A 25,197-nucleotide genomic window follows, 5' to 3' on the forward strand; every position below is an offset into this window, starting at 1 on the left:
TGGTTTTGTGGGTAGGAGTAAAAAGAAGTGGTAAACCCTGTAAATTATATTTAAATCTTGTTTAAATGTGTATTTTTCTCAAAGGAGTTGAAACTTGCCAAAAGTTAAGAAACTACAGTAACTGAAAAAGCACTTGAAAGCCTAGCCTTTGTAAGAATTACATAATGGAAAATGGGTTAAATTTCCATCTTGGGTTAATTAAAGACCATACATTTGATAAAATGTAAAAATGATTTTTATCTTAAAGTATTTTAAATACAAACTTATATAGTGTACTACTCAATGTTAACTAACCTAAGTTTTCTTGATCTATTATTTTCACCTTAAATTTCAAATACACTACAGTGAATGAAACATATTTCTAACATGATATGTACTAACTAAATTTCAATCTGGTATTCTTCCACCAAATCCAGAAAGCTAAATTAAAACACTTTTTCATTTTACCACGATAAAAACAAAACAAATGACACTTTTCTTTTGTAAATATGCTTGTTAATACTCATTCATCTTCTAAATATGATAGGATTTTGCAGACTAAATTGGTTTTTTTAATTCTTCACATTTTATCTCATTTAAGCTTAGAGTTAACAAAATAATTTCCTCTTTTCAAGACAAATTTAGTGACACAAAGTCTGTATGGGCAAAAACAGTTGTATTACTTTATGTGAATGCCTTACAAACTGCTTTCCTATCACTAGGATATAACTTCAATATATAACAGTGTTCTTAAAATCTTAACTTGCTTAATTTTATCTCCTATATTTTTGCCCTGAACATCTTCTTTGGGAAAGGTGAGCAGGCAACCAATGAGGAGATAGAGAGGTGGTTTAGGGTGTTCTGAGAACATACTTCACTCAAACTGATATTTAGTTTGACTGAATTTCCTCTCACCCAAATTCCCATGAATGGTGCTAAATCACTTACTGCTTTTGCCTAGTGGAAAGGAGTCCACCTTCAAAGAATCTTCTCTGATTATGTCTCTCTTCTTTCTCTGCTTCCTTTCTTTTCATTTTGGCTTGAACTTCAGGGCAAGGTCTTTATTTTTAACTTTTCAATATTTAAGTCTATAATTTAAAGTCCTGAGATGAAAGACTAATTGCTTCCTGCACTGTCCCTCTACCTCACTCCCATAGAAGCCAACTTTGCAGAGAAGAGGCTTATTGTTATCTACCAAGTCATTTGTAGATGAGTGTCAAACATCTCGTTTTGACTGATGCAGAGAATCCAGTCTAATCAGTCAAATAGACATGGCCAATTATAGTAACCACTTTCCACTAGGTCAAACACATTCAGAAGTGTGATGCAGATTAGAATGAAATGCTCATTCTTCCTATCACCGTTTAAGTCTTAGGCACAGAATTTCTGTTTTCCTTTCAGTACTCCGAGTAGGTACTAACCCTTTCACTACACCCAAAACATACACTTACTGTTGATTTGACTGTATGGAACAACTAAGAGAAATGTTACATTTTTTTCCCCTGCTCTAGGTATGTTTACCTCATTCTAACCAGTTAGAATTTTGTTTTTTCAGGAGACTACAACTGGGTATAGGAACCATCTTTGTGCAATGCTATGCACTGCTTAAGAAGTGATATTTGCAAAAGTAATAGTTATAGCAAACTGGTTATCTACACTGTATTATACATTTCCTGTACAATTTTTGAAAGGATGAGCCAAAGAACATGAATTGGCAAAAGTTCCTTTAGTTCTTTCATTACTCTTATTCTAAACTTTTCATTTTGGGTTCCCCTTGTGCCTCAGTTGCATCACACATCTCTACAAAATGCACTATGTACTTCACAGTACAACTACTTACACTGAAGACACTGAAATATAAAACCTATGATAACCTATGATACACATTTTAAATTTTTTTAAACTGCTAAAGTCATTTTTATATTACTGTTCATTCTCCAGCATCAAGAGAGACTATAAATAACAAGAAGTACATCTAGTTCAGCTTCTGAAACAAAGAATGGCAAGAATGATTGGTATGTGGTAGGATGTTCTCAACTGTTGCCAGTTAACTGAGACAAAAGCTATTTACCTACAATGTTTTCTTTAAAAAACAAACAAACAAACAAACTTTGAAGCAGCTTATCTGACAAAAGAAACTTACGTGGCTTTTCCTTCCCGAAGGAAAATGCAAGATAATGAAAACTGAAGAGTGGCAGATACAACTTTTTTAGACAATGGCTTGAATTTTAATTTGACATCAGTCTGTGTTGGCATTGGGCTTGCATACTGTTTCATGTTGATGCTGGTGGTGGCAAGAGCTTTTCTTCGACCAGAAGGGGATTCCTGGAAGATAAAATTCATTATGTAATTTGGAGTTGTTTACTTTATAGCCAAGTATCTTTGGATGTTATTTTAATAATTTGATTGAACAGCTGTTGAGACTTCCTTCTCCAATGAATTCCTATAACATAATACTGAAATAAAACTGTAATAAGGTTATATCACAACTTTTATATCTTTTTTAAAAAATTAATTTATTTTAATTGGAGGCTAATTACTTTACAATATTTTGGTGGTGTTTGCCATGTATCAACATGAATAAGCCACGGGGGTACATGTGTGTGTAAGGCAGAGAAAACTTGGAGATAGCTGGCTCAGAGAAATAAGGAAAGACTAGAACAACCTTAAATATCTCAGGAAAGGAAAAGCAAGGAATGCAAACTAGGACAGGAAAGTGTCCAGGTCTCCTGTAAAAAGAGGATCTAGTTCAAAGCTAGGTATCAAAGCATTAACACTAAACAATTGTTTTCCTTCCTTTAATTAAATTTAATGTAACCTAAGGTTTCCAGGCTTCCCAGGTGGCTCTGTGGTAAAGAATCTGCTGTGATGCAGAAGACACAGGAGACACCGCGGGTTTGACCCCTGGGTTGTGAAGATCCCCTGGAGGAGGGCATGGTAACCCACTCCAGTATTCTTGCCTGGAAAATCTCATGGACAGAGGAGCCTGGCAGGCTACAGTCCACAGGGTTGCACAGAGTAGGACGCAACTTAAGCAACTGAGCGCGCACACAAGGTTTCCTTAAAAAAAGATTCTAGCACAAAGCTAGGTATCAAAAGCATTAATACTCAACAACTGTTTTCCCTCCTTCGATTATATTTAATGTAACCTAATGATATTTCTTCTTGAACCTTCAAATTTCTTAAAGAACCCCAGCCTCAGTGGCATTTCTACCTCGGTTTTTTCTACAGTCTATGAATTCTATATCTGTCCTGTACCTTGAGACTTAATTCTTCCCAGGATCTTTTCTGCTCACTCCAGTCTAAAGTTCTCTCTTCCCTCCCTAAGATGACATAAATCAAATTAGAAAGAGCTGGTTTCTCTGACTGTACGTCTGTGGTGGACACTGCTCAGGGACCCCAGCAGATCACAACTCTTCTCCATACAGCTATTGTCAATTTACTAAAAATGGGACACAAAATGAAACCTATTTGCTATTAAAGATGCTTAACATCCCATTAATAAACTATCTCATTCCAAAATTATTCTCTATAGCCTAACAGCCTAGGAAAATAATGAAAATAGAACAACAATATAATGATTGGGCATTAACTGTATCTAAGACATGCTGTCAATTCTGGAGAGATATAAAAATGAATAAGACATAATCTTTGACTATCTGTTCTAACGGTAAGGAGAAATCTTAGCCACAGAGTAATTAATAAATAATGTAAACCAGAAGTCATATACCAGCAATCCTTGGGCTTTACTAGTCTGAGAGTTCAGACCTAAAATAAGACCTAATTTCTAAGCTGTGTGACTTTGAGTAAGTCAGTAAACTTGAGGCTTGGTAATTTTCCCTGTAAAATAAGGAGACTGAACAAAAATCCATTCAAGTTCTATAATGGTTTTCTACAAAATTACTCAATTTTCCAACCAAGGCAGAAGAAACTATCCATGACTTCTGGATTATTATTTAATAAATCTTTATTTGCCCTATGATTGACAAACTTGTCTAAAATAAAGATATACTAATTTAATCAAAATATTAAAATGGCCTTTTTAAAAAATTTGACATTTCTGCCAGCAGAACAAGTAAAACTGTAATGTAGCATCCCTAAAGAACACCTTGTTTTAAAAAGTGGTCTTATCTGTCAGATTATGTACAGCAATATTACACAGAACTATTAGTGCATGTAGATGCCTTATGAATGAATTTTAAAAATGCATCAAGCACTTGAGAAGGATTTCAGACCTCTCAGAAGAAACACTTAAGAATATGCAAATACCTTCAACTGAATCAAGTTGAACAGATGTGACTGTCCCAAACAATACAAATGTTCTTTCCCTGGTCGCTACTGTCAATCAAAGAATAAGATTAAGGTCCAAGGTTGTGACAATGTGCAAAGTGAAAAACTATAATTGAGAGTATCAATTTATTACACTGCTATGAACAATAATCTCTCATTGTACCTTTAGCTAACAACAACTACATAAAATATAGGATTTAAAGCCTCTGTTTTGAAAGCATGACATACAAATTGCTACATATTATTTTCATATTTGTTAAACAAATCTATTTCACAAAATATGACATTGATCCCTTAAAAGTAATTATTTAATTTTATAACCAAATAATCAAACTATAAAAATTAAGATAACTTGGAAATGTACATAATTTTGAAAGCCTAATTTAAGGATGATTCCTGCAAAATCTGTAGTTTTGATGATTAACATTCTATTGTAAGTTCTGGGCAGGTAAGCAGAACAGAACTCTTTTGAGTCTACAGTGTCCATTTCTAATATTAACATAGGATGTCACTCAGAGCCTGTATCCTTGATAGGAAAGGGGGCCTAAGTGATGTTTTTAGTAGTTCTTTACCCAGCTCAGCCATTGTTTTCCTCTTTAAAATTAGCTGTCATAGAAAATACATTTTCTACCAGAACAATAATGAGAAAAACATAAGGATCTTTCACAGCTCTAACTCCAGCTCCATGAATCTTCACTTTTTATAACCATTAGGTCTATATCTGTATCCACCAACCAAGAATAGTATCATTGTTACCATCAGTTTTATAGAGAAGAATAAAATAACTGCTATATGTCTTTTGTATCCTATAGTCCTTCCTTAAAGGACTAGGAGTCAGCCTGGCAGAGAGACTTTAGAGAGAATTACTATTATTACTGTTAAAGTCCTAATGCTATTTCATTTCACATGAAGGCTGGACAAGAGGAGAAAAATAAAGGGGGAAAAAATAGTAAAAGGAAACCTTAGAGAAAGGAGGTTAGATGACTGAAGTCAGTAAGAAGGGAATGTTTACATAGAAACATTCAGCTAAGTTTCTGACTCCGGGCCTAAGCTATTTATATGTGAATCTGGCAGTATTAGGGGAATTATTTCAACATCCATAAAGCATAAGTTCTTATTTAGTGTTCATCAAAAAAATAAAATAAAGCTAGGCCAGCTTTAGGTAATTTAAATACCTGGATCCCACCCCAAGAGATGCTAAACTAGAGATGGCTCAGGAATCTGTAGCATTTCTAAAAATAATAAGTACCTCCCCTCCCAATTCCCATCTTGACCCTCTCATAAGCCCATCTCTTCCATCAAGTGATTCTGATCCAGTTAATCTAAAAATCATAGTTTCAGAAATACTTCCCCTAAGGAAATTACTATAGGGAATTTTAATCTCATTTTTCATAACTATTCTGTCATAAAAACGACTTAGCCTATATATTTCCATTTCTTTGAAATCCACATTATTGTAGTTGTAATCAGACAAACCTGGATTAGAACATGACCAGCATTTATTCTCTCGCTAATCTTTGGTATATTTCTTCATGTATCTGAGTTTCAGTTTCCCACACTCTCAGATTGGCGAGTACTTTCAAAAGCTGGACGATACCAAGTGTTAATGAGGATGAGGGACAGTGTAAATTCTCTTAACACTACAGGACAGAGCTTCAATTGATACAGCCATTTTGGAAAGCAATTTGACATTACCTTGTAAAGTTGAACAGATGAATACCTTATCAATAATTCTCATCCTAGAAATATGTCCTAAATAAATTCTTGCAATAATATATGAAAATACTTAGTAGAGTTTTTAGCATATAGCAATGTTTAATAAACAGTATTTATTATTAATATTCATGGACAATTTTACCTGGCTTATTACATTAATATTATAAGTAGTCTATCTAGATTCACCAATCTTGAAATTGTTACCAAAATGCAAGTTCATGTGCCTGATGCACAGTGAAGCCAAACAACACCAAAACACCAGAGTTTGGAACAGAGAAAGGTTTACTGAGGGCCATGCAAGGATATGTGTGGCTCATGCCTTAAAAACCCTAAACTCCCCAAAAGCTTTCAGCAAAACCCTTTTATAGGAAAGGTAAGGGAGGGGTATGGTTAAGTTGTTGCACACTTCTTGGTGTCAGATCCTTTGCTCTTGAGGTCAGGTCATGGTCAGGTAACGATGTTCCTGTAAACCTCCACCAAACAAATGTTATTCTCTGTTCTGACAAGAAAGGGCAAGTTCCCAAGGCACAGCTTTCACCCTCTGAGGTCTAGATCCTGACTGATGAAGCAGATCTTAGTTGGTGGCTCCCTGAAGGCCAGGTCCCCAGACCCTATCCAGCTGTCATTGCTGAGGGAGCCAGAGGCCCAGGGCCCAACTGACCCTCAGGCTCCTTAGGCCACCCAAACGGGGGCGGCGGGGGTGGGGGGGGGGGGGGGGGGGGGGGCAAGTCCCAAAGACTGCATCCTATGCAGACTGCCACTGCCATTTGGTCATAGAGGCAGGGATGGAGGAGAGGTTCACCACTGCTTCAAGGCCTGGGCCTGGCCATTGGGTGATCTTGGCAAGGGCTCGGGAGCCCAGCAGGACAGCCCCTGGCCTATTTCCTGGGTCCTCCAGCTCACCCACTGACCCGAGGCCAGGTGAGCTAGAGGGCCCTGGGTAGAAAACCAGGATCTGCCTCTTTCTTCACTCTCCACATGACGACCACTACTCTGCTGACCATTGGCTGAATGCCCCACTAATGGTCATTCATTGACAGCTAGCTGCTTGCTTGGGGGAGGGGCCCACTGCAGCACTGACCAATGGCTGAGTAGGACCACTAACAGTCACTCATTGACAGCTGGTCACTTGGGGGAGGGGCCCATTGAAGCACCAACCAATGACTGAGCAGAAATATTAACACAGTCTCTCACTGACAGCTGGTCACTTGGGAGAGGGGCCCATTGCAGCACCAATCAATGGCTGAGCAGGACCACTAATGGTCCTGCAGTAATCACTGCCTGGTAACAGGTGTGGGGTAATGGCCATGTGCTAAGGGCTATGCACAGCCATGGTCTATTACAAAATGAGGAAAATAAATAAAGTGTAACTCGATGTTTGCTTAAAAGTATAATGTAGTTACTTTACTAAAATTCATGCAAAGACCCCCCGACATTCTCACCAGACCTGAAATGAATACCTCAGTGTACTCTCATTGCTATTCAAAACAAGCAACAGGTGAATAAATGTTTTCTCTGTACAGCATAAGAGGGAAAAGATTTATAATAACTTTTCTAATTAGGAATGAACTGATTATAAAGTGAATAAACAGTCTCATAAGACTCAAGACTTCTTTACAAATATTTTTTAAACAACGTAGATTTTACCAAAATAAAAAAAGAAACAGCAAATCTTACCACTCCTTCCTCCTAAAACTAACAATACATAACATAATGATAGCAGGACACATAGTTAAATGTAAGAAGCTGGACAAATCTTTTGTCCAAATTATTCAAGTTAGGGTCTTCTTACAGAATAGCTCATTATGAACCCCAAAATAAATATAATTAATATAATGCCTTTTCTATTATATTTGACTGATTTTCTCTACCTATTAAAATGTGACAGTAAACCATCTGCTAGAGATTTAACTTTCTCCCATGTAAGGAGAGAAGGATCTTACTTAGATTTTATGATTTTTCAGAGATTTATTACAAAAAATGTTGTAAAAATTCTGTCAAGTATTATACCTTATTATCAGGTTTTTTACAACACGCTGAATATTAAACTAATGACATTATCATTTGAGGGTTTTTTTTTAAATTTTGAAATATATCACACACACTAAAGTACAAAACATACAACTACTACTTAAGGAATAATAAAATGAATATCCTGTACCCACCATCCTGTTTAACAAACAATCAATATCAGTACCTTAAAATCCTCATTTCCCATGCACAACTGTCTCCCTCCCATTCCCTCATCCAAAGGTGATTAGACCCTGAATTTTGGGTTATTCCTTCCCTCCCTCTCAAAAAAAAGCATATTATCTACATATGTATCCTGGAATCAAGATTGCCAGGAGAAATATCAACAACCTCAGATATACAGATGATACCACTCTAATGGTAGAAAGTGAAGAGGATCTAAAGAGCCTCTTGATGAGAGTGAAAGAGGAGAGTGAAAGAGCTGGCTCAAATCTCAACTTTCAAAAAACTAAGATCATGGCATCTGGTCCCATCACTTCATGGCAGGTGGATTCTTATCCACTGTACCACCAGGCAAGTCTCATTAAGTGCTTGATATTTATCCATGTTGATGTCAGTTCAGTTCAGTCACTCAGTCGTGTCAGACTCTTTGCAACCCCATGAACCGCAGCACACCAGGCCTCCCTGTCCATCAACAACTGCCACAGTTTACTCAAACTCATGTTCATCGAGTTGGTGATACCATCCAATCATCTCATCCTGTCGTCCCCTTCTCCTCCTGCCCTCAATCTTTCCCAGCATCAGGGTCTTTTCAAATGAGTCAACTCTTCACAACAGGTGGCCAAAGTATTGGAGTTTCAGCTTCAACTTCAGTCCTTCCAATGAACACCCAGGATTGATCTCCTTTAGGATGGACTGGTTGGATCTCCTTGCAGTCCAAGGGACTCTCAATAGTCTTCTCCAACACCACAGTTCAAAAGCATCAATTCTTCTGCGCTCAGCTTTCTTTATAGTCCAACTCTCACATCCATACATGACTACTGGAAAAACCATAGCCTTGACTAGACGGACCTTTGTGGATAAAGTAATGTCTCTGCTTTTTAATATGCTGTCTACGTTGGTCATAACTTTGCTTTCAAGGAGTAAGCGTCTTTTAATTTCATGGCTGCAGTCACCATCTGCAGTGATTTTGGAGGCCCCCCAAAATAAAGTCAGCCACTGTTTCCACTGTTTCCCCATCTATTTGCCATGAAGTGATGTGACTGGATGCCATGATCTTAGTTTTCTGAAAGTTGAGCTATAAGCCAACTTTTTCACTCTCCTCTTTCACTTTCATCAAAAGGCTCTTTAGTTCTTCTTCACTTTCTGCCATAAGGGTGGTGTCATCTGCATATCTGAGGTTATTGATATTTCTCCTGGCAATCTTGATTCCAGCTTGTGGTTCCTGCAGCCCAGCATTTCTCATGATGTACTCTGCATGTAAGTTAAATAAGCAGGGTGACAATATACAGCCTTGACGTACCCCTTCCCCTATTTGGAACCAGTCTGTTGTTCCATGTCCAGTTCTAACTGTTGCTTCCTGACCTGCATATAGGTTTCTCAAGACGCAGGTCAGGTGGTCTGGTATTCCCATGTCTTTCAGAATTTTCCATAGTTTATTGTGATCCACACAGAACCCCATGAACCCCATGAACATGTTGATGTGTAAAACTGTAATTCATTAAATTTCATTGTTTCTAATATTTTATTACATGAATATCCTACAGTTTACCCATCCATTTTACTGTTGATGAACATGGTTTGTGAAGTTTATTTATTTATCTGGAATTAAAAACAAAGCTATCAATATTATTATGTCTATATATACACTCAAGAAGGAAATGGCAACCCACTCCAGTATTCCTGCCTGGAGAATCCCATTGACAGAGGAGCCTGGCAGGCTACCGTCCATGGGGTCACAAGAGTCGGACATGACTTAGTGACTAAACCACCATATATACACTACTATGTGTAAAATAGCTGGCAGGGAGCTTTATATCATAAGGAGATCAAGTTAGTGTTTTGTGATGACCTAGAGGGACAAGATGGGGGTGGATGGGAGGGAGGCTTCAGAGGGAGGGGATATATGTATACATATGGCTGATTCACACTGTTGTACAGCAGAAACTAACATAATATTGTAAAGCAACTATATTCCAATGAAAAATATTCTTGTGTCTATAGCCTTATGCACACACACAAGAATTCACCTAGGACATATTTCTAGAATGGGTCACGGGATATGTTCATGTTCAACTTTGCCAGAAAATGTCAAATTGTAATCCAAAGTGGCTTTATTAATTTACAGTCCCTAAGTGTTTCCATTGCTCCACATTTACCAACACTTGGAATTTTCTTTCTTTTTCATTTTCACCAGTCTGAGATAATTAAATATTACCTCATTTCATTTTCACCAATCTGAGATGATTAAATAGTACCTCATTTTATTTTCACCAATCTGAGATGATTAAATATTACCTCATTATAGTCTTAATTGCATTCCCCTGATTACTAATGCATCGATTACCCTTTCATAGTTTACTGGCCACATGTTTCCTCTTCCGTGAAATCTTTTATACTTCTTCTTACCATGCTGTTTATCTTTTGGTTACTGACTAATTACATATGCATTCTGGTACTGAAGCCATGCTGAGCACAATCACTTATATGTGCTACAAACATCTTCTTTCAGTTTTTAGCTTGTATTTTCACTCTCTATGGAATCTTTCAAACAAATCCAATTTCAAAGTCAGCCTTTTCCTTTATGGTTTGTGGGTTTGCATTTTGTTTGAGAAAATCTTCCCAACCCTGAGGTTATAAAGCTCTCTTACCATTCATTTAAAACTTTTATACTTCTGCTTTCATATTTAAGAGTCATTGCCACATGGAAGTAATTTTTGTGTAAGTTTTCAGATAGGAATCCAATTTCATTTTTTAAAAAATCATTGATAAATAAGTGTCACGGCACTGTTTATTAAATAGTCCATATATATCTCTCCTTTCCTCTACCTACAATGCCCATTCTACCAAAAATCTGGTTTGCATATCAGGTTGATAATCAATAATTCTGTACCAGTAGCCAACTGTTCTAACCTCACAACAAGACAATATTGCCTTAATTACCAAAGCTTTATCATTTGGAATAATTTAAGATTTTTTAAACCTTGAATTTATGGCAGAATAATGTAGTAAGTTAGTAGATTTTCTAAAATTAAAGGAACTCCACATTCCTGGAAAACATTTTTTAAAAATCCAAAATTATGTGAGCCTGTTTCCTTTCAGGGAGGGTTTCTAATTACTGATACAGTTTCTTTAATGATTACAGAAGTATTTGAACCATTCAGGTGTACAATGTCTTCTTAAATCAGTTTAGATAAGTATTCCACCTCTGCTTAGAATTTACACATTTCACCCAATATTTCATATTTAGTGTCATAAAACTATTTAAAATATCTTTTTACTATTTTAATCTAAACAGAATTTATAGTTTTGCACGTTTCTTTATTCACAGTACTAATTGTGTCTTCTCACACTCTTTTATTCCGAGATAAAGCTTGCTATAAGTTGTCTCTTTCAACAGGCTTTTCAAACCATTTAGCTTTCTTGATCCTTTGGAGTGAATGTATATCTCTATTTCAGTGGTTTCTGCTAATCTTTATTATTTCTTTCCTCCTGTTTTCCATGGGTATATTGTTCTAACTTTTGAATCCTGAGCATCTCTTCTTTCCTAATGTAAGCATTTAAGACTATGTATATTTCTCTAAGCGTTGCTTTAAATATGTCTCACATTTTAGTATGAATTATTTTTGCTATTCTGTAAATATTTTCTAATCTTTTATTACAAGTTTTTTGATTCTCAAGATGCTTATTAACTTTTTTCTTCTATATGGAGTCTTTCCATTTATCTTTATGTAATGACTACTGTCTAATTGATGTAGGGTCACAGAATACAGTCTTTATAATGTTAATTTCCAAATTTTATTAAGACATGCTTTATGGTCTGACTCATGATCAATTTTTGTAATTGTTCATGGGCCTTTAAAAGTATTTAACTGGTATGCATACACTGCTGTCCACTTTCACAACAGGATCATTTTTAAGCAAAGTCACCTATTTCACCAGATCACTGTATTTCCTTACGTGATAAGGACCAAGCAGAGGAGTAGAAATTTCAAATATGAGGTCATGGAATATTTCCTAAAGGACACAAATCAAGAAATAAAGAAGTGAAAAAATTGAGAAGCTGTTCACAGACTTCATGACAGGCTCCCTTTTCCCCTTCAAACACAACCTTCTTTTATTTTAGGATTGTCTCTTATAAATAGCATATATCCAGAAAATTTTTGAATCTAGTCTGATAATCTCTATCTTTTACTGGAGAGTTTAGATGAATGGTTCTCAAGTGTTTTTATCTCAAGACCCTTTTACATGCTTTAATTGAGAATTACAAAGAGCTTTTGTTTGTGTGGGTTATACCTGTCAATACTTTCCCTATTAAAAATTAAATATCAGAAATTTTAAAAATATTTCATTCATCCAAACATAATTAATAAACATGTTAACAGATTTTTATGAAGAATAAATATAGCTTCTTTTTTAAGACTTTTATTTTTTTGTGAGCAATTTTAGGTGTACAACAAAACTGAGAGGGAGGTAAAGAGATTTTCCATATATTCCCTGCTCATACACATGTATAGCCTACCACATTATCAACTTCACCCACCAGAATGGTACATTGTTTACCACAGATGAACCTCCATTGACATATCATAATCACCTAAAATCCATACTTTACTTTAGGGTTCACTTGTGGGCTGTACATTCTATCTAATTTGGACAAATTTATAATGAATCCTATAGCTACACTATGATATACAGGGTATTTCACAGCCCTAATCATCATCTGTGTTCTGCTTATTCATCTCCTCCACTCCCCACCCCTGGCAACCAACAATCTTTTCACTGTCTCCATAGTTTTGCCTTTTCCAGAACATCAATTAGTTGCTATCATACCGTATGTAGCCTTTTCAAATTGGCTTCTTTCATTTAGTAATATGCATTTAAGGCTCCTCCATGGCTTTTCTTTTTAACGCTGAATAATATTCTATTGTCGATATGTACCACAGTTTATCCATTCATCTACTGAAGAACATCTTGGTTGCTTCAAGTTTTGGCAATTATGAATAAAGTTGCTATAAACATCCATGTGCAGGTTTTTGTGTGGACAACGGTTTTCATTTCGTTTGGGTAAATACCAAGGAGTGTGATTGCTGGATCATATGGTAAGAGTATGCTTCATTTTGTAAGACAGTGCCAAACTGTACCAAGGTGGCGGTATCATTTTGCATTCCCACCAGCAACGCATGAGAGTCCCTGTTGCTCCACATGCTCTCCACACTATTAGTGTGACAGATTTTGGCCATTCTAATAGGTGTGTGGTAGTATCTCATTGCTTTAATTTGCATTTCCCTAATAACATATGATGTGGAGCATTTTTTCATATGCCTATTTGCTATCTGTATGTCTTATGCATGGATATGAGAGCTGGACCATAAAAAAGGCTGAGTGCCAAAGAACTGATGCTTTTGAACTGTGGTGCTGCAGAAGACTCTTGAGAGTCTCTTGTATTGCAAGGATATCAAACTAGTCAATCTTGAAATAAATCAACCCTAAATATTCTCCGGAAAGACTGATGCTGAAGCTGAAGCTCCAATACTTTGGCCACCTGCTGTGAAGAGTTGACTCACTGGAAAAAACCCTGATACTGGAAAAGATTGAAGGCAAAAGGAGAAGGGGGTGGCAGAGCATGAGATGGTTAGATAGCATCATGGACTCAATGGACATGAAATTAAGCAAACTCCAGGAGACAGTGGAGGATAGAGGAGACTGGTACGCTGCAGTCCATGGGGTCACAAAGAGTTGGACATGACTTAGTAAGTGAAAAAGAAGAACAACAACAAAAATATCTTCTTTGGGGAGGTGTCTCTTTTGCCCCCTTTTTTGAATTGAGTTTGCTTATTTTCTTACTGTTCTTTATATATTTGGATAACAGCACTTTATCACATGTGTCTTTTGCAAATATTTTGTGATTTGTCTTCTCATTCTCTTGGCACTGTCTTTAGCAAAACAAGAACTTTCAATTTTGATGAAGTCCAGTTTATCCATTATTTCTTTCATGAATCATACCTTTGGTGTCATATCTAAAAAGATATCATCCTACCAAAGGTCATCTAGGTTTTCTCCTGTGTAATCATCTCAGAGTTTATTGTTTTGCATTTTACATTTCAGTCTATGATCCACTTTGAGTTAACTTTTATGGAGGGTGTAGTTTCTGTTTAGATCCATATATTTGGAAGAGGATATCCAGTTGTTTCAGCACCATCTGCTGAAAGGATTATCTTTGTTCTATGTGTCGCTCCTTGGTCACAGACCAGTTGACTACATGTATGAGGGCCTCTTTCTGGGCTCTCTATTCTGTTCCAATGATTATTTGTCTAATCTGTTATCAATATCACACAGTCTTGATTACTATAGCTTTGTAGTGAGCCTTGAATTCAGATAGTGTTGGTATTCCAACTTTGTTCTTTTTTACTACTATGTTGGTCTTTGCCTCTCCATATAATTTTATAATCAGTTTGTTGATATCCATAATATAACTTGCTGATATTTTCACTGGGATTGCCTTGAATCTATAGATCAAGTTGGAAAGAAGTGACATCCTGACAATATTGAGTCTTTCTATTCACGAACATGGAGTATCTCTCAATTTTAGTTCTTTGATTTTGTTCATCAGAGTTTTGTAGTGTTCCTCATATAGGTCGTGTACATATTTTGTTAGATTTGTTGCTAAGTGTTTCATTTGGGGGATGCTAATATAAATGGAATTATGCCTTTAGTTTCAAATTCCCTTTGTTCACTGTTAGTATATAGGAAATAAATTACTTTTATATATAAACCTTGTATCCTGCAACCTTACTATAACGACTTACATTAGTTCTACGAGATTTTTTGTTGATTCTTTCAGATTTTCTACATAGATGATCATGTATTCTGTGAACAAAGTTTTATACCTTCCTTCCCAATCTGTATACTTTTAATTTCCTTCGCCTATCTCATTGCATCAGCAAGGACTTCCATTATGATGTTGGAAAGAAGCAGTGAAAGTGGACATCTTTGCTTTGTACTGGATCTTGGTGGGAAAGCTTTGAGTTTCTCACCATCAAGTATGATGTTAGCTATAGGGTTTTTGTAGATATTCTTTATTTAGTTTAGGAAGTTCCCCTCTATTCCTAGCTAGCTGAGAGTTTTTATCATTAATGGCTGATAAATGTTAGTCTCTCAGTCATGCCAAACTCTTTGCGACCCCCTTGACTGCAGCCCACCAGGCTCCTATGTCCCTGAGATTTTCCAGGCAAGGATACTAGAGTGGGTTGCCATTTCCTTCTCCAGGGGATCTTCCCAACCCAGGGACTGAACCCAGGTCTCCTACACTGCAGGCAGATTCTTTACCGACTGAGCTATAAGGGAAGCCCTTAATGGCTGATGGATTCTATCCAATGCTTTTTCTGCATCTATTGATATACTCATATGATTTTTCTTTTTTAATCTGTTGGTGTGGTGAATTATATCAACTGATTGCAGATGCTGAATCAGATCTGCACACCTGAGATAAAAACTATTTGATGATGGTATGGGTTCAAGTTGCTAATGCTTTGCTTAATATTTTTGTGTCTATGTTTAAAAGAGCAATTGGTATGTAGATTCTTTTCTTGGTCATGTCCTTGTTTGGTTTGGTCATAGAGTAATGCTAGCCTCGTAGAATGAGTTAAGAAGTATTCTCTCTGTGTCTACCCTCTGAAAGACACTGTAGAGAATTGGTGTAATTTCTCCCTTAACTGTTTGGTAGAATTCCTTAGTGATTTCATATGGGCCTGTTACTTTCTGTATACTCTCTATACATAATGATTTAATAAGAAGACTGTCACTGTTTTACATGTTTACAAATGTCTTAATGTGTAAATGTCTCCAAAATCTCTCTGTGCTAAGTCACTTCAGTCATGTCTGACTCTTTGTGACCCCATGGACTATAGCCTGCCAGGCTCTTCTGTCCATGGGATTCTCCAGGCAAGAATACCAGAGTGGATTGCCATGTCCTCCTCTGGGGGATCTTCCCAAAATCTCTCTAGTGTACAGTTAGCAGACATCTAGATTCTCGTATCTACTCTTATATTCAATCTGTGTGACATGTTGTTCTGGTTAAAGTATATTGAAAAAAATCCAACATTATACAGATATGTAGTTGGAAAGGAGGGGTATTTTAATGACATTTGCAAATAACCTGAGGTCTTATTTGATACTATATCACAACTCCACAAAGCTCCACAGTGGTAGTTTCTGAAAGGTTAATAGTAATATGGACTCTGAAACCACAGCAATAAACTTTTCAAACTCTGTTCAATTAAAATCCAATGCTCTAACATGTATGTTGGATGATTTTTTTTACTCATGCAGGATTCTGTAACATCATATAATTTGGTCATTTGGAAAATGCTAATTCTCTAAATTATAAAGATACTATACATGTTGAAGCATTTCATCATACAATACCAAAATAACTCCATTTGCTTTTATCACTACCTTTTACATCATGTATCTTAAGCATTGGAAACTATCAGATTTAACATGGTGAGTGTAAGTTTTTCGCAATTAGAATTTTCACTTGAAAGCTTGAATTTTATCATTGGCAACAAATAATTTCAGTCACTTAACATTTAAGTAGCAGGCTCACTGTGTTCAATTTCAAGAAAACGTTCACCAAATAAATATCCAAGTGTGAATAACAAGTTTATCTCTTAGTTGTTTTTTTAAGTAAAAGTGATGTTCCAGGATAAAAATGTGTTTAGTTTAGCTTACAACTCAGTCACACAAGTGCTTTTTCTTGAATTAACTCTGTCCTTTGCAGTGCAGAACAAATGCTTTATGCATACTTATTTTTGTCACAAAGAATATTTAAAAAACTAATACTTAAGGGATAAAATTTTAATCAAATTAATAATTTCACTATAATATCAAGAATGTATTTAAGTGAAACTCATTTGAGGGCTAAATCCTTGCTAAAAATTTTCAAGGATAATATTCCTTCTACTCACTAATGATAAGGATATAAAAGGCAACTTTCCTTTTCATCTTCTGTGCAGTGAGTTCTGGGATGTCAATTTCATGCAACAAGAGGAAGATGTTCCATCTTGGGAGAATGGGAGAAGCCAGACTTTTTCTGCACCTTCATGCAGTGGTAAAAGTGGTAAATTATGGGTTTAGTAGAAATCTTCAGTGGGAAAACTACGATCAGTGCTTATCTTGTAGACGCCTTGCTTTCAACTTAAAAAAAAAAAAAAACAAAAACAACTTCTGGGTTCTCTCTATCTGTGTCACTTCAAGAATGCATTTATAAAGATCATTTGGTCTTATTTTACCTGACTTTATAGTTGTTTTCCCAAAGGGGTGTTATTCATGCAATCTAGGCTGTTACATTGCCAGAAGCAGAATTCTTCATCTGAATTTTACAAGAATAGAATTGAATATTTTGATTAAGAAAAATAACCATCAAAACTAGATTCACTTGTTTCACACTGATCTAAACTCTTCAGTGGAGTAATTCGTAATGTCTTATTAGGATTGTTTAAGAATTTATTTTATTGGAATTCTATGTAAACCTGTGATCATCAATGAAATCATGCCACTCTCATTTGGCCTACTTAGATGCTATGTCTCAGCATCATCTTAAGCAAGCACTAAGTACCAAATGGTAAATCAATGCTTGTAGCACATACCTTTCTGGAATCTCATGGTCTAATGCCCGAATCTGTTCATTCTTGTCCATCAGAACTCTAAATTCTGTTCTGATTCTGTACTACTGAATCAGCATACCAAGCAATGAAGTGACAGGTAGCTAGAATTCAAAACAGCATTCTAAAGATGTGTGACCAGACTAACACTTAAAAGTCTCAGTTATTAGATCTTGCCCTCTTCTTATGACTATCTGAATTACTTCTGATTAAAGAACTAACACACCCAAGTATTGGTGTAAACAACCAGTTTCTCTACTGATTCAAGAACCAAAACTGTCAAATGAGATAATGTGTAAATAGACGAGACTTTCGAAGTTTCTTAAGCTGTCACCCCACTGCAAAAACACTTTATATCATCTCTAACAGAGTTATCACACTTGTTTCCTGATATTTTTTTATTAAAATTCAATCTAAAAACTCCCAAGACTTCATTCTTTCTAAGTCAAGATAATTTGGTACAATACAATATCAAGGTCAACTATTTGGCTTTATTCTACAAATACTTGTTGAGAGGCTATTAGTGTCTCACATTCTCCATTTAACTCTGTGATAACACTTCAAACTTCATTTTAAAATGATAAAAAGTCAATCTAGAAGTCAAACTGTTCTAACTTTTTCAAAATTGTGATGCTATGTCCTTTGAGCTGTCACAGCACTGTATTTTCTTGGGCTATGCTGAAAAGATCTTTGCTTCCTCAGCAGACCAAAATGGGATACTACAGAATTTAATTTGGAGTCCATGGAGCAATTAAATGCTAAAGCAGACATGCCATAAGGAGCTCGCTCAACCACAAAGACTTAATTAGAAACCATGTCAGCTAAAATAACCAACTGAGATGGCTGGATGGAAGAGAGTTTGGTAGCACAAATGTAAATTGACAGAATCAACATTAAAAATCAGTTTAGATATGTACTTAAAAACATTTATAAAAATTATTGATTTTGGAATAAAATCTAAAACCCCTCTAAAAACATCCAAATAAAAAAACCTCAACCTCCTCAAATAGAGAGAAACTCTAGATATACATAAAAAATACAAGTTAAAGTATTTTAGTCAAATATCTTTGAGAGTAACCACTTTAAAGATTATATTTATTTAATTTGACCGTGCCAGGTTTCAGCTGCTATAAGGGGAATCTTCCATCCTTATTTCGGCATGCAGGATCTAGTTCCCTGAACAGGGATCAAACCTATGACCTCTGCACTGGGAGTGTGGAGTTTTAGCTACTGAACTACCAGGGAAGTTCCTGGACCACTTTTTTTTTAATGCTATACCTTTTTTTTTTTTTTATATACCTGGCTATGAGAAAATTTGTCATAGAAAATTATAAACATGGAAGTATAAAAAAAGAATCACTCAAAACTTTACCAACTATCTGAAACCACTGCTCATGTTGTGAAATATTTTCTCTAGTCTTTTTTTAAACTGTTGAGATAATACTGTCTGTAAAAGCTTTCGTTTCTTAAAGTTAACATTATAAATTTGTAAACCAAAATTTTAAAAGTTGTACATATATTCTGAACTATGGTTACACCACAAATTTACATAACTATACCCTATTACCATATGTCACTTCATATTTGTCACTTAGAAATGACACGGCAATAAATATTTTTATGCCCAAAGTACTTCTGGCATTTCTGACTGTTTCATAGGACTGATGTGTAGAAATGGAATTTTTGAGTAAAGTATTTGAATGCTTTGGGCTTCCCAGGTGGCTCAGTGGTAAAGAATCCACCTGCCAATGCAGGAGTCGTGGGTTCAATCCTTGGGTCTGGATGATCCCCTGGAGAAGGAAATGGCAACTCACTTTAGTATTCTTGCCTGGAGAATTCCATGGACAGTGCATGCTGGTGGGCTACAGTCCCACGGGGCAGCAAAAGAGTTAGCTGGACACGACTTAGTGACTAAACAATAACAATCTGAATGCTTTGCAAAGAAGCCAAGCCAAGTACCATGTGTCACAATGCTAGTCTCATTCACCACAACCACAACTGCACTATCACATATTTCTAAATTTTTACTAAACTGTTAAGAGAAAACTTGTATCTCACTGATTTAATTTGCACTGCTTTGATAATTCATGACCTTGAATATATTTGTTTATTAGCAATCTATACTTTCTCTTTTGTAAATCTAATCATACTCTTAAAAAGTATTTCTGGAGCTCTTTAAATACTGAACATGCTAGCCATTTGTTGCCACTTTTGTTGCTAACACATTTAATATTTTCCTGCTTTGTCTTTTAATCTCATGATTTAGAAACCTTATATTTTCCCTAGCACACATATAATGCAGGTTCACTGTAAAAAATAAAACACAGAGAAGTAAAAAAAAAACAAAAAAAACAGCATGTGAAAATTATATATAATCCCAGACCTAGAACTAAGCATTTTTATACTGTTATTTGTTTTCCTAGTTTAGTTGTATTTATAGAAAAATTGGATCATATTACATACTTTTATAAATTACTCTTTCCATTAAAACATGATGAATATACTTCTATATTAATAAATATTTTGCCATGATGCTATTTACAATGGCCAGAAATATCCACTGTATGGACATTACAATTTAATCTCCTATTTTTGGACACTGCGATTGTTTCCAGTTTTTCATACTATAAGCAATAACCAGGTGAAAATTCTAAGTTAATTCTTTACATTCATGCTTATTTCATGAAGATAAATTTCTATTAATTGGATAACTGAATCAAAGGCATGCACATTTTAAAAACTTTATATGGCTGCCATTTATTCTCTAGAAATTATATTTCCATCAGCTGGTAGATCTTAGCCAACAATGAGTCTTAATATGATTTTTAAAATATATATTAGTTTTGATTTTTATGTAGACAAATCGATGTACATTTTCTTCTGTGATTTTCCCCCACTGCTTAGAATCTTAGAAAGTTCTTCTTTATCCATTGATTTAATAAATATTCATTTTTATTCCCTTTAGTTTTGATTTATAGTCTTCATTTAACTTTCTAATCCACTTGGAATTCTTTTTGCACTGAGTTAAGGAGCTAATTTTTCCTCCTCCCAAATAGTACCAGTACCATCCACTGTATAATTTTCTACTTCCACAATGGTTTGAGAAGTATGACAATCTTTATACAACTATTTCATGCCTATAATTCGTCAAAGTTTTTCTCTGCTTCCAGGATAAAGGTAAAACTCTTTCACATGGCAAAGTTCTCTGGGATATTGTTTCTGATTCTATATGAAGAAAAATCAACCATCTCTCCCCTAAGTGCCCCTCATACTCTGATAATGTTCTGCCAATGGTATATGCTGGCCATTTCTTGTGTGGTGACATAGCTTTATAATTCTGAGGCACAGAAGACCTTCCCAAAATAAAGCACAACACTAGCAGAAATAACAACAGAAATTACTTCTTACAGACATTTATGCTGTATTAGGCATTTTCTAAGTGCTTTACTATAAGATCTCATTTGTCCCTCACAACAATCCGGAGGTAAGTAATATAACTACTTTGTTTTAAAGATAGAAACTAAGGCACAAAAAGATTAAATAACTTGCCCAAGGTTACAGAGCTAGTAAGTAGAAGAGCTGAAATAAGAAAACAAGTGACCTGGCTCTGCAGTTTGTACACTTAATCACTACACTGCACTGTACAAAAGACATCTGAACATATAAATACTAAAATCTTACTATGTGGCGAAAGACACCTTCTGCAGTGACAAAAAAAAGTGACAAGTAGGGAGAAAATATCTGCAAGATATATAAAAAATGATGCATAGAATACATAAAGATCTACAAATGAGTAAGAAAATACAATCATTTCAATTGAAATGATCCTTAAGCAATTCACGGAAAAACGTAAGTGGCCAATAAACATATAACAACATACTAAACTTCACTAGTTATCAGGGAAACACAAATTAGAGTGATAACGAGATGATATTTTCACCCATTAGAGTGACAAAATTAATGTCTAGTAATATCCAGTGTTGTTGAGGGACAAATGGAAAACATTTCAAATACTGTTAGTAGAAATATAAACAGCTACAGCTTATTATGAGGATATTCCTTTAGGAATAAAACTATGAAATTAAATGTCCTTTTTGCACAATTCTGCTTCTGGGAATCCATCATGTATATGTGCATAAATTCTTAATGCAATGCTATTTATAACACCATCAAGTATACTAGAAACTACCTTAACATCCATCAGTAGAAGAACGGTTAAACTATCCATCTGGACTATGGAAAGTTGTACAGAAACTGCACACTGTAAGTGATAAAAGTCATAAAACAATATGTAAAGTATGATCCCATTTAAGAACAAAACAGACCTAACAACCTCAAAATATATGTATGCTTATATAATTTCATGAAAAAAGTGTCCAGAACAATTATTATGAGAGAACATTTCTTACTTTATACATTTCCTGTTTTAATCTTTTATAATAATGACCTATTCATACTTAATATTATTTATTCTATTTAATACTTTTATAATTTCTATAAGCTTTGTGTGTATGGGGACAGGGGAACAACAGAGGAGACAAAGGAAACAATGATTAAGCTAAGGCAGGGTTTCTCAACTGTAAAATTACTGGCATTTTGGACCAAATAATTCTTTGGGCTCTTCTGAGGGGGACAGAGAAGGGTTCCTATGCACTGCAGGGTTTTTAGCAGCATTCCTAGCCTCTACCCACTACATGCTAGTAGCACATTCTGCCTCTCCCAAGGCAAAGCATGAAAATCAAGAGCATCTCTAGATATTTCCAAATGCTCCATAGGGGGCAAAACTGCCCCACACTCTAACAACCACTACACTGAGACCTACTGAATTAAGGAATTAAATAATCTGAGAAGCCTCCCTAGTTCCTCAGCCAGTCAGAATTACTGGCACCTGGCCCCATATGGTATCAATTATTGGGAATGTTTTCTTGTTTATCTCTACCAGATTGTGAGCTTCTTCAACGAAGGTGTTTAGTCTGGTTAGTGAGTTATCCCTTGGGCTGTGTTCCTCAGAGTGTGGCCTCAGACCACCTTCAGCAGCTGCACCTAGGAGATTTGTTAAAATTCAGAGTCCTGGATTTCACTTGAGAAGATTTAACAAGCTCCCAAAAGATTCTAATACACACTACAGCATAAGAATTATATTGGAGGTTAATACTACTCCCAGCACAAAGCAGGTGCTTCAGTTCAGTTCAGTCGCTCAGTCCTATCCGACTCTTTGCGACCCCATGAAACGCAGCACACCAGGCCTCCCTGTCCATAACCAACTCCCAGAGTTCACCCAAATCCATGTCCATCGAGTTGGTGATGCCATCCAACATCTCATACTCTGTCGTCCCCTTCTCCTCCTGCCCTCAATCTTTCCCAGCATCAGGGTCTTTTGAAATGAGTCAGCTCTTCTCATCATGTGGCCAAATTATTGGAGTTTCAGCTTCAACATCAGTCCTTCCAATGAAATAAACACCCAGGACTAATCTCCTTTAGGATGGACTGGTTGGATCTCCTTGCAGTCCAAGGGACTCTCAAGAGTCTTCGCCAACACCACAGTTCAAAAGCATCAATTCTTCGGCACTCAGCTTTCTTTATAGTCCAAATCTAACATCCATACATGACCACTGGAAAAACCATAGCCTTGACTAGACGGACCTTTGTTAACAAAGTAATGTCTCTGCTTTTTAATATGCTGTCTACGTTGGTCATAACTTTGCTTTCAAGGAGCAAGCATCTTTTAATTTCATGGCTACAATCACCATCTGCAGTGATTTTAGAGCCCCCAAAAATAAAGTCAGCCACTGTTTCCACTGTTTCCCCATCTATTTGCCATGAAGTGATGGGACTGGATGCCATGATCTTAGTTTTCTGAATGTTGAGCTATAAGCCAACTTTTTCACTCTCCTCTTTCACTTTCATCAAGAGGCTTCTTCACTTTCTGCCATAAGGGTGGTGTCATCTGCATATCTGAGGTTATTGATATTTTTCCCGGCAACCTTGACTCCACCTTATGCTTCCTCCAGCCCAGCGTTTCTCTTGATGTACTTTGCATATAAGTTAAATAAGCAGGGTGACAATATACAGCCTTGACGTACTCCTTTTCCTATTTGGAACCAGTCTGTTGTTCCATGTCCAGTTCTAACTGTTGCTTCCTTACCTGCATACAGGTTTCTCAAGACGCCGGTCAGGTGGTCTGGTATTCCCATCTCTTGAAGAATTTTCCACAGTTTATTGTGATCCACACAGTCAACAGCTTTGGCATAGTCAATAAAGCAGAAATAGATGTTTATCTGGAGCTCTCTTGCTTTTTCGATGATCCAGCAGATGTTGGCAATTTGATCTCTGGTTCCTCTGCCTTTTCTAAAACCAGCTTGAACATCTGGAAGTTCACGGATCATGTACTGTGAAGCCTGGCTTGGAGAATTTTAAGCATTACTTTACTAGTGTGTGAGATGAGTGCAATTGTGAGGTATTTTGAGCATTCTTTGGCATTGCCTTTCTTTGGGATTGAAATGAAAACTGATCTTTTCCAGTCCTATGGCCACTGCTGAGTTTTCCAAATTTGCTGGCATACTGAGTGCAGCACTTTCACAGCATCATCTTTCAGGATTTGAAATAGCTCAACTGGTATTCCATCACCTCCACCAGCTTTGTTCGTAGTGATGCTTCCTAAGGCCCACTTGACTTCTCATTCCAGGATATCTGGCTCTAGGTGAGTGATCACACCATCATGATTATCTGGGTTGTGAAGATCTTTTTTGTACAGTTCTTCTGTGTATTCTTGCCACCTCTTCTTAATATCTTCTGCTTCTCTTAGGCCCATACCATTTCTGTCCTTTATTGTGCCCATCTTTGGATGAAATGTTCCCTTGGTATCTCTAATTTTCTTGAAGAGATCTCTAGGCTTTCCCATTCTATTGTTTTCCTCTATTTCTTTGCATTGATTGCTGAGGAAGGCTTTATCTCTCCTTGCTATCCTTTGGAACTCTACATTCAAATGGGTATATCTTTCCTCTTCTCCTTTGCTTTTCACTTCTCTTCTTTTCACAGCTATTTATAAGGCCTCCTCAGACACCCATTTTGCTTTTTGGCCTTTCTTTTTCTTGGAGATGGTCTTGATTCCTGTCTCCTGTACAATGTCATGAACCTCCATCCATAGCTCATCAGGCACTCTATCAGATCTAGTCCCTTAAATCTATTTCTCACTTCCACTGTATAGTCATAAGGGATTTGATTTAGGTCATACCTGAATGGTCTAGTGGGTTTCTCCACTTTCTTCAATTTCAGTCTGAATTTGGCAATAAGGAGTTCACGATTTGAGTCACAGTCAGCTCCCAGTTTTGTTTTTGCTGACTGTATAGAGCTTGTC

General features: G+C 36.1%; 1 protein-coding gene across 7 annotated transcripts in view; it reads right to left on the reverse strand.

The window, feature by feature from the left end:
• Window positions 1-25,197, reverse strand: part of EHBP1 (EH domain binding protein 1) — a 427,793-nt gene that overhangs the window by 204,861 nt on the left and 197,735 nt on the right. For all 7 annotated transcript variants that reach the window (XM_043917682.1, XM_043917688.1, XM_043917687.1 and 4 more), the window contains exon 6: window positions 2,123-2,304. In XM_043917682.1, coding sequence (XP_043773617.1) covers window positions 2,123-2,304 — 182 coding nt within the window. The remainder of the gene's footprint in view (window positions 1-2,122; window positions 2,305-25,197) is intronic.

This window comes from Cervus elaphus, chromosome 11 (genome assembly GCF_910594005.1).
Source record: "Cervus elaphus chromosome 11, mCerEla1.1, whole genome shotgun sequence".
NCBI lineage: Eukaryota > Metazoa > Chordata > Mammalia > Artiodactyla > Cervidae > Cervus > Cervus elaphus.